The sequence below is a fragment of the Schistocerca piceifrons genome, chromosome 9 (assembly GCF_021461385.2).
Source record: "Schistocerca piceifrons isolate TAMUIC-IGC-003096 chromosome 9, iqSchPice1.1, whole genome shotgun sequence".
NCBI lineage: Eukaryota > Metazoa > Arthropoda > Insecta > Orthoptera > Acrididae > Schistocerca > Schistocerca piceifrons.
This window is the reverse complement of record NC_060146.1, coordinates 56,191,417-56,206,081: the sequence shown is the minus strand read 5'-3', so window position 1 is coordinate 56,206,081 and position 14,665 is coordinate 56,191,417. Positions and strand designations below refer to the sequence as shown.

At 38.9% G+C, this 14,665-nt stretch overlaps 1 protein-coding gene across 1 annotated transcript in view; it reads left to right on the top strand.

The window, feature by feature from the left end:
* LOC124716700 (pecanex-like protein 1) overlaps positions 1-11,884 on the top strand; it is a 296,058-nt gene extending 284,174 nt beyond the window's left edge. The window contains exons 34-36 of the mRNA XM_047243242.1: positions 3,831-3,971; positions 8,561-8,704; positions 11,247-11,884. Of these exons, the coding sequence (XP_047099198.1) occupies positions 3,831-3,971; positions 8,561-8,701 (282 nt within the window). The 3' untranslated portion in view covers positions 8,702-8,704; positions 11,247-11,884. The remainder of the gene's footprint in view (positions 1-3,830; positions 3,972-8,560; positions 8,705-11,246) is intronic.
* Positions 11,885-14,665: the final 2,781 nt, after the last annotated feature.

Genomic DNA, 14,665 nt, shown 5'->3' with positions numbered 1-14,665 from the left:
GGTGGATCAAGAGGTGGCTCACAGAACATTGGACTAAAACCTAAAAACAAAAGCACGGCGAGATAATGGTGCTGAAGCTGTGTTTAAAGAGAACTTCTGTAATCCCTGGCTTGAACAGGAGACAGGTTAAACTTGTGGTCGGTCTAAAGACTGGCCACGGGAACTTCAAGAACCACCTGCACAGAATGGGAACTAAGAAAGAAGCCTCTAAGTGCAGACTATCTGGTTCAAGGGTAAAACTGCACCACATTTCACCTTCCACCAAATTTTGGTTAACAGTCAACCAGTAAATAAACATCTAATCCTTTTTAGGGATACCAGTTGACTGTTCCAGAATGACAGGGAGAGATTACGCACAATAAACTTAATTTCAGTTTGTGTAACAGGGCTCTAGGACCACTGTTGGTGTACCTCCCTGGTTAAGTCAAATAAAATAAAAATCAGTGGGTGAAACTGTATCATTGCAAATTTGAAAGCAGTGAACTCTCCCTATGTTTGCAAAGCAGGAGGAAAAAGAAGTGTTAAAATAAATAAAACTGATTTATATAGACCTAAAAATAAAATTACACCATTTTACAAAAATACTTCTCACATCACACCTGTTGAGGAATGTCTCACTTTCTTCTTCTTGTTTTCAGCAATCACAGGCTGCATGCTGCATCGACAGGCTGCTTCTATCTTCTTTAGTCTCTCGCTGTCTGTCCATCCTGTGGGAATTTCTTATGCTGCGATGTCCTTCCCTGTGTCACCTTTCCATCATGTGTGAGGACGGCCCAATGGTCTTGTTGTTTGGAGAGTGCCCTCAAATGGCTTCTTAGGAATTCTTTTGGTTTCCATTCTAGCCACATATCCAGCCCTTTGCAGTCTCTTATTTTTTAATTTCTGGACAGTAGTGGGTTGCTTCATTAGCTGATAAATTACAGTGATCTTTTGAACTCTGCACATGTCATTCGCCAACATAGTTCCCCAGATTTTTCACATCGCTTTTCTTTCAAAAACATTCAGTTTCTCTATTTTGTTCTTGGTAACTGTCCGTCTTTCAGAACCATACAGTATTACTGGACAGATAATGTTGTTATATATCTTCATCTTTGTGGTGGTTGAGTTGGTTGCTTAGAGCATACAGACATCTTGGTTGTGAGGCTGTTCTCTCCTTTATATCCAATGTTATGATATCTTTACTACCAAAGTGTTATCCAAGGTATTTAAACTTTTGAACTTTTTTGAATCTAGAATGTTGATCAGTTTCAAAGTGTGGACTTGGGTTTATGACTTGACAATTTTCCATGTATCCTGTTTTCCCTTGGTTCATCAAAAGTCCCATTTTGCTGGCACTTTGCCTGAGAGATCTGTACATGTCCTTCAGCTCTTCTTCTCTTTCACTGAGTAAGACTATATCATCTGCATATGGCAGGAGTTTCACTTCACTGTGTTCGAATCGGAGACCATTGTGTAGCTGTAAATTACGGTCTCGAACCACTTTCTCCGTCGCAAGGTTGAAGAGAACGCATTGAAAGAGCATCTCCGTGTCATAAGCCTGTTTTGATCGGGAAGTTGGGAGATATGGATCCTTTGAATTTCAGTGCTGCCTGCGGAGCCATCTATGCACAGTTTATGATTTTACAGAGTGTTCTAAGTACTCCTAGTGTGTTGTAGAGGCTACTTCTGTGGATGCCATCATAGGCTCATTGAAAAGCAGTGAACAGGCAGTGAATGTTTTTGTTACATTCCCAATATTTCCCAAAGATCTCTCATAGAGTAAACAGATTGTCATTTGTGGAACGATTTGGTCGAAATCCAGTCTGTCATTCTTGAATAATGTTTTCTGTGTAAGGCATAATTTTGTCCAGAATGAGCCAATTACATAACGTTGTCAGAACTTTGTATGTTATGTTCAGCAAACTGATTCCTCTGTACCTTCCACATTTCATTTTGTTTCCTTTCTCATGTATGGTGCAAATTATTGCAGCTTTCTAGTCTTTAGGTACTGTTTCAGTTTTCCGCATCATTGTGATAAGATTATAAATTTCTTTGTATAGTTTGTTTCCACCCTCATTTGATATCTCTGCTGATATCTGATCCTTTCTTGCAGCCTTGTTGTTTTTCAGCTTTTAAATAGTGTGTACTACATTGTGTTCTGTAATGCTGTATTTGTCAGTATTACTGCTGTTACTCTTGATCATTGCGTAGTTGAAAGTTATGTGAGGGTGAGTCCAATTTAACATTTCTGAGAAATATTCTTTCCATTTTGCCAGAGTAGCTTCAAGGGTGTTCCAATTTTTTATCTTTTATGAATAGGTTTTCACTTCTATAGATTACAAGCCTCCAGTTAGGTATTTCCTTTTGTCTGCTCATAGAACTCTTGCTATATCTCTTCTCGCTGTGTTGAAGGTCTCTCTCCTGTCCTCTTCTCCTTATTATGCAGCTGCAGCATCCTGGCTTCTTTTTTCTATTCCACTGCTCTCTGACGCTTTTCGTTGAACCATTTCTGTTTCTTTTTCTTGCCCAATGTCTTTATCCTTTCCCAAGCCTTCCCAACACTATTTTCTTCCCCAACTTTGTGCAATACGGTAAACTGGTTATTAATTACAATCACATTGTTTTCTTTAACAGATAATTCCTTTAGTCTTTCTATATTGAACTTTGGCATCTATTTTGGCTGTTGATTCCAAGTCCTCTTGATTTTCATCTTTCCTACCACTAGGAAATGATCTGAGCCACAATCTGCTCCTCTGTAAGTTCTGATATCTCTTATGAATGAACTGAATTTTGGTGAGCCATAACACGGTCAATCTGATTTACAGTTTTCCATCTGGAGAGTACCATGTAGCTTTGTGAATTTCTTTGTGAATTTCTTTGTGAGGGTACATCATTTGTTTGACAATATGAAGTTGACCATTTTTAATCCATTTTTGTTTGTGGTGTAGCGGTTGCTATGTTTTCCTATTGTGTGTCTCGTGTACTTACAACATATTATAGCTTTTGCCTGATTGGGAATTTTAGTGTCATGTAGACTGGCAATGGGAAGGAAAGCGTTTCTGAAGAAGAGAAATTTGTTAACATCGAGTATAGATTTAAGTGTCAGGAAGTCGTTTCTGAAAGTATTTGTATGGAGTGTAGCCATGTATGGAAGTGAAACATGGACGATAACCAGTTTGGACAAGAAGAGAATAGAAGCTTTCGAAATGTGGTGCTACAGAAGAATGCTGAAGATAAGGTAGGTAGATCACGTAACTAATGAGGAGGTATTGAATAGGATTGGGGAGAAGAGAAGTTTGTGGCACAACTTGACTAGAAGAAGGGATCGGTTGGTAGGACATGTTTTGAGGCATCAAGGGATCACAAATTTAGCATTGGAGGGCAGCGTGGAGGGTAAAAATCGTAGAGGGAGACCAAGAGATCAATACACTAAGCAGATTCAGAAGGATGTAGGTTGCAGTAGGTACTGGGAGATGAAGAAGCTTGCACAGGATAGAGTATCATGGAGAGCTGCGTCAAACCAGTCTCAGGACTGAAGACCACAACAACAACAGCTGAAAAATTATGGTTGAATGTGGAGGTTCTACCTTACTTATACCTGTCAAAATGAACAAAAGTGAAAGAAGGAGTTAGGTTTAACATCTTGTCAGTTTTGAGGGCATTAGAGAGATCCTAACAGACTGCCTCATTGTCAGGCGAAATGTAGTAATCTGTAACTTTACAGGCTGTCCCATATGTATGAAATTTGAATGTATTTTTCTCTGTCAAGTATTTGATGTTTTAATTATAGAAGATGTGCATACAGTTAATTTTGATTCATCCACTGGTGATTTTTTTTTTTTTTTCATCAGATACAAGATCCAAATCAAGTGTACGATGCCATAAATTTGGGAAGGCGTATTGATGTCGTGTGGCCAGACGAGCACATGCAGGCGAGAGGTGGTCGATCGAGTTGGAGGGACTGGCTGCCAGAAAGGGGTATGGAAGGCCAGGTGAGCTATTGCTGGAATGCCAGCTTGATACATATTGTACAGAAATCACGGATTTAATTCATTCATTATTTATTAGATTTTATTTGAAGCTGTCTTTTAGGGTTAACTTTCTTCATGTCTAGAACAGTATGTTCAACTCGTGCAGAACCAATAATACAGCTCTGGTGCCAAACCGACAATACAGCATTACACACCAGCAATCGAGATGAAGCTGTTAAATTATCAAACTTTAAATATATATATATTTATGTGAAAATCTTGCATGTTTTGTGCCCTGCAACTTGTATGTGTTCAGTAAAGGACATTTTGTTGCACATCATGAGCCGCACTCCGGAAGTAATAATTTGCTACAACGATTTTTGGGCATATAGCCATAATCAGTCATATCTGATATAGAGGGATAAACAAAACAAATGTTGATAACACAGAACATTTTTATCCCCTAAAGTAGAAACATAAGCTTATTTACACACAGTGCACTTATGCATCAAACAACATGTCTGTCTAGTATAAAATCCTGATGATGGTTAAAGTTAATTGCTATACATTTGTTTGTTTATCCTCTGTAACAGATGTCCGAATACCGATGTGACTAACACTTTCAAAGTGCATGGTGTACAGGATAACCTTTATCATATGTATATTTACTTACCATTGTTGTGGAATATTTGTTGTTACAGTTTTACTCAAACAACTGACACTTTCATGTATTCTGCTTATTCTTTGTTAACATAAGGAGTGCCACATTATAGTTCAAATAAATTTATTACCCTACATACAACATGTTGTAGTACAATGAACAGTAGTGAGTGGATCGGTATTTAAGGTACAAAAATCGTAGCTCATTCTGAAAATAAACTTAAAATACTGTTCCCTGCAATCTCTGTCATATGTGTATTTGTAACACACAAACAATTAGGATAGGTCAGTTCATTTTTACATGTTCCATAATTCTCTCTGATTTTAATGACATCTTAATATTTCCAAAAATCATGTGCCTATTTATTACAAATCAGTATTTTATGCAATCACTTTTTTATAGTGCTGGGCCCCAAATTTGCCCTTATTTGTATGACATTTTATGAAAGGATAGTTAAGATGCTTAGTCGCAGATAGGTACAACACACACACACACACACACACACACACACACACACACACACACACACACACACACACGTGTCTAATTTTGATGCGATGTAGGCTGAAAGATCACTTTTTGACAGTCTTTTTGTTGTGCCTCTCTGTGACTCAGCATCTCCACTGTATGGCGAGAAGCAACTATCCTCTTCATAATATTGTTACATTCCATCCTGGATTTTCAATTGTTCGATTTTGTATGACATTTGTTCGAATAATTATGTCCATGAAAAACTTTCGCTTCTTATGACAAACATTGAGGACAAATTATGTGCTGAAGCAATGGAACTTAAGTATTTTTATCATTGGCATACAAAACTGGTCAGAACACTGTTGTGGAAACAACGAAAAAAGCATCCCAAATTTAAACAAATGCAAAATCTCCAAGATTGGCAATCTTTTAAAGAAGCTCAAAATTTAGCACAGACTCCAATGTGAGTTACCGAGCGAGGTGGCGCAGTGGTTAGACACTGGACTCGCATTCGGGAGGACGACGGTTCAATCCCGCGTCCGGCCATCCTGATTTAGGTTTTCCGTGATTTCCCTACATCACTCCAGGCAAATGCCGGGATGGTTCCTCTGAAAGGGCACGGCCGACTTCCATCCCCATCCTTCCCTAAACCGATGAGACCGATGACCACGCAGTCTGGTCTCCTTTCCCAAACCAACCAACCAAAATCCAATGTGAGTTGCTTATAATAGTTTCCACAGTGAAACTTTGTCTAGAAACCTGGAAAAAAAATCCAGAGAGATCATTGCCTTCTCTGCGCAGTAGCAATGGAAATACTATCGACGACAGTGCTGCAAAAAGCAGAGTCACTAAACACAGCCTTCGGAAATTCCTTCACCAAAGAAGACATGGTAAATATTCCAGAATTTGAATCAAGATCGGCTACCAACATGAGTAACTTATAAGTAGATATCATCAGATTAGTAAAGCAATTTAAATCACTTAATAAAAGCAAATCTTCCAGTCCAGACTGTATACCAGTTAGGTTCCTTTCAGTGTATGCTGATGCAATAGGTCCATACTTAATAGTCCTATACAACTAGTCACTCTATGAAAGCTCCGTATCCAAAGATTTGAAAGACGCACAGGTCACACCAATGTGCGTGAAAAGCAGTAGGAGTAATCTACTAAATTACAGGCTTATATCATTAACATCGACTTGCAGCAGGATTTTGGAACATATATTGTGTTCAAACATTATGAATTACCTCAAAGAGTAGGGTCTATTGACACACAGTTAACACAGATTTAGAAAACATCGTTCTATAAGGGGGTAGTTTGAGTTGTTGCCTGGATGATGATTACATGAATATTTTGTCAGGATTTGTAAGCGATGTGTCCTTGAGGTATGGCAATATGTGAACATGAGAAGTAAGTTTAAACAGTTCTATTAACAAAGGAGGATTATAAAACATGCATGCTATGTGTACCCATCATCACTGTGTCTGACATCCTAATTACGGTCGTATTGAAAGGCTCCATGGTGAGCTAAGAAAAGAGACATATTCGCGCCTGAGACCGCGCTAGTTAATATTACACACTGCGGACAACGACCAGTGGCGTACTCTCCATCGCAGTGCGACCGGACGTGCGTCTACTGACCAGACACATTGTCAGCATTCCAGACAGGTCTGCTGGCGAGCTCATGGTTAACGTACCATACGGCTGCACACAATCCGTAGACCCTTACAGTTCTTATGAAACACAACTGGATCTTAACTCACATGAAGTGTTGAGTGTTATTGACATAGGCTGTCAAATTGATTCCATATTTCTAGGTTTCCAGAAGGCTTTTGGTGTTGTGCCACACAAGTGACTTAGAGTGAAATTGTGTGCTTAAAGAACATTGTGACTAGATTCGTGGTTTTCTGTCAGAGAGGTCATAGTTCTTAGTAATTGACTGAAAGTCATCAAGTAAAAACGGAAGTGATTTTTGGCATTCCCCAAGGTAGTGTTACAGGCCCTCTGCTTTCCTTATCTACATAAATGATTTAGGAGACAATCTGAGCAGCCATCTTAGATTGTTTGCAGATGATGCTGTCATTTATTGTCTAGAAAAGTCATCAGAAGATCAAAACAAATTGCAGAAAGTTTTAGAAAAGATATCTGTATGGTGCAAAAATTGGCTATTGATGCTAAATGACAAAAAGTGTGAGGCCATCCATGTGAGTGCTAAAAGGAATCAGTTAAACTTTGGTTACGTGATAAATCAATCAGACCTAAAGGCTGTAAATTCAACTAAGTACCCAAAATTACAAATTTGAACAACTTAAATTGGAAAGAACACACAGAAAATGTTGTGGGGAAGGCAAACCAAAGACTGTATTTTATTGGCAGCACACTTAAAAAATGTAACAGATACACAAAAGAGACTGCCTGCACTATGCTTGTCCGTCCCCTTTTGGAGTACTGCTGCACGGTATGGTAACCTTACCGGATAGGATTAATGGAGGACTCTGAAAAAGTTCAAGGAAGAGCAGCATGTTGTGTGTTATCACAAAATAAGAGAGAGAGTGTCACTCACATGATACAAGATTTGTGGTGGACTTCATTAAAAGAAAGGCATATTTCATTGTGATGGATCTTCTCATGTAATTTTAATCACCAACTATCTCTTCTGAAGGCAAAAATATTTTGTTGACACCGACCAATGTGTGGAGAAATGATCATCATAATAAAATAAGGGAAATCAGAGCCTGATTGGAAAGATATAGGTGTGCATTTTTTCCACACACTATTGGAGATTGAAATAATAGAGAATTATTGTAAAGGTGTTTCGATGAACCCTCTGCCAGGCACTTAAGTGTGATTTGCAGAGTATCCATGTAGATGTAGATAATTTTTTTCCTTATGTTAAAGTCAACTTATAATGTTCGCATTATTAGAAGTTATTTGTAGATGCTACATAACAAATATGAAATCAGTTGTCTACTATGTAAGACAAGATGTGATAAGCAATGTGCAACATTATGTATGTTTGTATCTATGGGTATCATAAACTTCAGTCTCTCCCTCCTCCCCCCCCCCCCTCCCCCTCCCTTCCCTGTATCCATCTAATATCCTCACCCCAGCTCTCTCTCTCTCTCTCTCTCTCTCTCTCTCTCTCTCTCTCTCTTTTCTCTGTAGTTTATTAATCTCTAGCACATCAGCTAGATCTGGAGGGCTTACATGTTCCAGCAATTAAAGTTGGCCACTGATCTGCTGCCAAGTGTCTTAAATAAGTGACCTCAGAGATTACAATTGTGTATCCCTTCCCCTTTTCCACTTTCTTTCTCGTCCCTTCCGTGTATCCAGCTGATATCCTCTCTCTCTCTCTCTCTCTCTCTCTCTCTCTCTCTCTCTCTCTCTCTCCCTCCCCCCCTCTCCCTTTCCCTCTCCGTGTGTATATTTTACTCACAAAGGAAAAAAGTAACACAAATTTCATTTACTTGTTTCACAGGTTGTACATAGATGGGTGCCTTCACATCGTGACCCCAACCGTCGTTCACATGTGGACCGTACAATTCTCCTAGTGAAAATTGATGACAAGTATGTTCCAATTGCAGAGAGTGGAACACAGGACCTAGGAGCAGAGGTTTAGCAGGTAAATTAGTTGTTTGTGCATTGTCATTTTGACAACAGAGTTTCTCAGATGATGTCTCTTCTTTCTAAATGTACTACAGAGCAGATGACATCTCTGCACAATGTCAGAAATCGTCTGGATGCGCTAGTGATGATAAGAAAACATTATTATTCAGTGAATCATTTATTTTGACAAATTTTACAAAGGGTGGTACACTGTCGGCTGTAGTTGCCTCCTGCCCTGGTCACGTACAGACTCTTCGGTGTCGAACGTTGCGCCAGTCCTTGCGCCTGCATCCTAGTGAGACGTCATTCCTCTTGCATTGATACGGATGCTTAGTCCAGCTTGGTACAGCACGGATGACTGCTACTGGCAGAGGAAGTGTACTCGATCCCACTCTCTGCCTCTTCTTCCCCAGACCACCCCATCTGCGGTGTGGTGTTGAACTCAGTACTGCCTGCCTGGTAGGCTCCGCACCTGCAGGCACTTAGGTGTGCTGGAAGGTGGTCTGCCAGGAACTCTGGTCATCATCTTCCATCCCACTCTCTGAGAGCACAGAACCTGGTACTGCACTGCTGCTGTCCCATCACTAGTGGTTGGTGTGACACAGCATGAAGTTTGTCAGTGGAGTTCAGCTCTTCCGCACTCCACGGCTCACTGGCACTGTGCTGGCTGAGCTGAGACAAGACTTACTAAAACAGCATTGTCATGGAACGGAATATCAACAAGGACTCCACCGTTCCCATTGACCTGAACCATTCTCTACTTGGAACTGGGGCTCTGGTGTTTAAAGAGCTCTCCACGGTTCTGTGACATTTGTTTTACTAGCGATGACCGTATGTGGCCTCGTTATCCTGTTACCCTTGCTTTTGCGTGAACGAGTGTGCATGTTATTTTGCTTAGTTGCTGTCCTTTTCTGTTTTCCCACTGCATGTGTTCTCTCTCACTCAGCCACTGCAAGGTTGCAGACAATGCTGCCCACCTGTCTTGTATCAGTGTGCTTCCTCATCCACCGCTAATCGTGGCATAACCAGCCTGTCTTACGTCAAGGTGGTTGAACTCTGGTAAAAATTTTATAACTTTGAACCCGTATTACTCTGTGCTGGAACAGTCCTACTGATAAAGCTATGTTTCACACGTGTCTGTCTGTACACCAAATTTTAAACTAGTTTATCTTAGGCCCCTTCCCCATTATTGTTTCTGTTAAAAATCAGCACCACTTTCTCACCAATGATCAAAGTACTTCTCTGATTTAAGGTGTGTCTTGGCATTATCTTTCTTTTACAATCTAATTTGATAATTACAAAAACTACTGAACACTGGTTTCAAATCTTAAGCATATAAGCCCCGATAATGATGTTGCTGAATTCTTTTGTGGCGAGTCGTGTGGCCCTAACTTGACAAGCCTACAGACTCAACTGATACAGTAATTAGAGTAGAAGTAGAACTAAAAATAACTATTAGCATTTCACTGGAAGGCTCAAAATTATTTGACCAGTTTTGTTTTCTGGATGCTATAGTGCAGACACTATAACATGAAAACTGGCCACAACTGGAAACAAATGAGAACTTTCACCACTCAACAGGCCAGAAGAAGCGTGGGGGAACAAACGCCACTTCCCCCTCACAGGGCTAACAGCATATACCTTTGTTCTGTCCTTCTGTGAAAACAGAGCTGACACAGAGATTACCGATCTCTTGTGACATGATGGGGCATGTTCTTGCATGGTGTGCTGGAACAAGATTAGTGTCCACTTATTTCACAAAGCAGAGCAGAACACACAAAGCATTTAGTAACTTCTGTTGCACAGTTGCATGCTGAGATTGACATTTTTACAAATGAGGCAGTTCGTACCTGACCTCTACAAGTATCCTGCGTTATGCGAGCATAGCTAACCCCCCCCCCCCCCCCTTCCTCCCACTCCCACTTACACACACAAAAAAATAAATAAAGAAATAAATCAAAAATTCTGAAACTGACGAATTGAAGTGTCCACATAAGTAACAACAGGAGGTACCAGACATAAAAAATGCTCGGTCACACAGCCACGTCCTACATTGCCAGCTATGGTATGTGTCATTTGACTGCACACAACTGTCCTGGCACCATACCATGACTTACGAATCCAAGGTTACATCACTGCATTCATGCCTAGTGCATTCTTCATTTTGCAAATGTGTTCTTATGCACATGCTTTTTCCAAATTAGGCTTCACCAGGTGTAGGGTATACCAGTCACTGAAAAGTGGAGGAAATAATGCTGTTTCAAACTATTTCAGATAAAATAGTTCATCTGGATAGAATTCGCCATGAAATAGCATTTAGTAGGTAATGTAACTTTTCACATCTTGAGGCGTAATTTGCATCTGTATTCACATTTATCACAGGTGCTAATTTTTTAAGTCTTTAGTAATATTTGAAACTGCATTCACTATAAATAAAAATCAAGTAAATTTTGACAGCTGTAAGCAGAAATGGACTATATTAAACAGTTTATGTTATTGTTATATTTGGATTTCTATTTGTTGACTGTAATATTTACAGTGATCCTTCTTTGTTTCAGGTTTGACCAGTTGTCACAGTTACAGAGTGTCAGCTGTACCGTTTCAAAATTTAACGTTTCTGTTCTAAGTGTACCTGTTCTGTACACGCACCAACAGCTGCGTGTGCACCCGACAGAATGTTGTCACGGATTGGCAAACCCGTCTTGCTTTTAACAACTATATAAAATTTATTTTTTTACTGTGTAAATGAAAAACATCCTGGGATTATGTAATAGCTTAATGTTTTCTATTGGTCTTCGTACAGTCTCTCTCGTAGTCAGATAATGGATTTAAGACTGACATAGTTTAATTGAGATTACAGGTATTATTATAGTTTCTTTATCTGCCAATGTTTGAAAGCATTTCTGCAGGGAGCGTGTCGTGTAATCACTGGAACCGCAGTTGTGCTTTGCAAAAACTTCAAGACTAAGTGGTGGAGAGGCAGTTGTGAGTGCAAGAAAATAAAGAGAAGCTCTGCTGTTTAGTGAATATAGCGTGTTTCATATTTCTTGTGCTTCTGGACCTTGGGAGTGGATAGAAATTTATTTTTGGTTGTGTTTCAATGCAGATGTTTTAGTATGTTAGCAGAGGAGATCTTTATGTGCAAGAATATATTATTTTTTGATAATGAATTGTGTGACACCTGGCCAATTCTGCATCTCACTCTTAACACCAGATCCGCTTCCCTTACTCCATCCAAAACTATCACTATCATTATACCCTCCCCCCCTCCCCTCCTCTCTCTCTCTCTCTCTCTCTCTCTCACTCTCACTCACTCACTCACTCACTCACTCACTCACACCCCCACCCCCAACCCTCACCCCCACTCCCCTCTGCCCCCTGGGATAAACTTTGTAGTCCATTGTATTCATTCTTACTGGATTCTCTTTTGCCAGAAGAGAGATACAATAGGAAATGGTATTGATAATTAATGATAAGAAGCAGTTACATGTGTCCTACTGTGTTACTGTTTGTAATACAAAAATATTTGCCTTTCATTTGCCGTTGTTATTGACAAACTAGAGAAAATAAGTCCGGGAGTGTATGATGGCATTATATAATTTGTTGTTACATAAGTGACCAAAAGTTAAATGGGTAATTATGTGTAGGCAGTTAAACGTTCATCTGTATATACTGTAAAATAAGTACTTGAGGTTATAGAGCACTGATTATGGATCTCAGTAATCATTTTTGGCCTAAACCATTGCATGACATTCATCTCAGAGTGTTCCAAACTGTTGTGATGGCCATTCTGAATTTTCTCCTTGTCATCCCCACTTCCAGTATCAGATAAGCCAAGACTCCTGCAACATTGATATTTTTCATTTGGACAAGCCCAAAATATATTTGTTGGTTTTTCAGAAGCATATTTTTATATTTCTCTGTACCATTGTAGGTTGTTAAATAATATTACAATTAATAATATATTATGCTTAGGACAACAAATTGATGACCTTCCTTCAAGTTGATGCAGATCTTTTATTGGTACATTTAGTGTTGCTGTGTGTCACTAAAATGTGCTTTGCTATAGGAAAAAGAAATACAAATGTTTTGCATTTTATTGTAAGTTTTTGGATCATCTTGTCTTCCTCAGTTTCTAAAGCAAATGCCTTTAAAATTTTCACAATTTTTTATACTGAATATTCCATGTATTGCATTTACCTCGGTTTATAGCCACAGTGCCTCTGATGGTGAATGGAGCTGTGTAAATATTGTGTAAACAGAAACAATGACTTTTTTGCTTTGTTTGTAACTGTGCAACTGGTGTGAAACTCAGCATCCCAAATGGCTGCTGGGGATTTCATCAGGGCCAAAGTTTCAAGTATCAGGAAAATGGGGGTTGATCAGTAACAACTGTTCCATGATGTGATGTGCCATTTTCAATGGAGTGACTATTGATTATATTTATAAATACTTTGTACTGTTTAGTGATGGTTGCTTGAATCTGACACAGTGTGGCAAAAATGATTTCACTGTGTTTGTTTCAAATAAAGTCCTTGTTTTCCTTTTTTGCAATAAATTGGTGACCGTTGTTTGGAGAGCATAATTTACAGGGTTAGAAATTGTTGTATAAACAATCACTGTTATTGCACAGAGTGAAGACAACCTCATTAAACTAAACACATTATTGTCCACATTTTCACCTCTATTTTGTGGGCCACTGCAATATTAATGCGTTGAGTTTTGTACGCATCAGAATTTATTTATTTACACCAGTTGCAAAGCACTCCTTTTTTCTGTTGGGCACAATATGTTACCTAGTTTAAATGGGAGAAATCTAAAAATTCAGCCATTAATTTCAGTTATCTGTTAATTGTAAATGATGTGTGGTGTCCACTTTCTTTTCAAGTAAATTCTTTGTGTCATTGTTGTATTTCCTATACCTAAGATGTGTGGGAGATACAGATATTTTGTAAGTGCTTCATCATAATATTTTGCTCAAGTTCTTTTTTGTTGAACTGCAGTGGAAATCTTACCTAAGAGATCATCTAACAACCCATTCCTGTAGATGTATAATGTTATTTTTTGATGCCAGTTTTTTTCAGTTACAAAAGGTTAATAGCAGATATGTCATCTAAAATATAATCAAATTTAAAATAAATCAGCAAACCCGTTGTTGAAGGGGGGTAAGAATCCATCTTACCTTGGGATAGTTTGGAATAGTTTTCAACTTCCTGAAGGGAATTTCTGCTGCAGTTCGGTAGGTCGGTAGGTAGCAATCTTAACCACATAGATGGATTTACAGCAGTGCAAGTAAAATTTCTCTTTGAGGAAATACTAAAACATTTGTATTCAGTGTGTCTGCACTTGTCACTGCTGAAGATCTTTCAAGGGGCTCCATAAAAGAATTACCAAGCTCTCTCGGCAGTTGTCAGTTGATGTTATACTAAACCCATTGTTACTGTCCTGTTTGCATGAGTGGGCTTTGGATTGAGCTGTTACTGTGATATGCCTCAACCCTAGAATTTATTGCTTTTGTTATTAGAAAAATTATTTGAAACTAGATTGCCAGCCAGGGTGGCCGAGAGGTTCTAGGCACTACAGTCTGGAACCGTGTGACTGCTACAGTTGTAGGTTCAAATCCTGCCTGGGGCATGGATGTGTGTGATGTCCTTAGGTTAGTTAGGTTTAAGTAGTTCTAAGTTCTAGGGGACTGAAGACCTCAGAAGTTAAGTCCCATAGTGCTCAGAGCCATTTGAAACTTAATTAGACTAGTATGACAGCTTTTTTTTTTTTTTTTTTTTACAGAAACTCCGAAAATATGACACCAAATATAGTGTTTCAGCTTTATCAGCATATCTGCTGAGACTTATTGCACAATATTTTATTGACGTTATAAACAAAGGAAAGTTGGCTGAGGAACTTTTGTGAAATACTTTTAATAATGATCCTCTTATCATGTGGAATGATATAATGTATGTTATTTTTAATTTTTTGT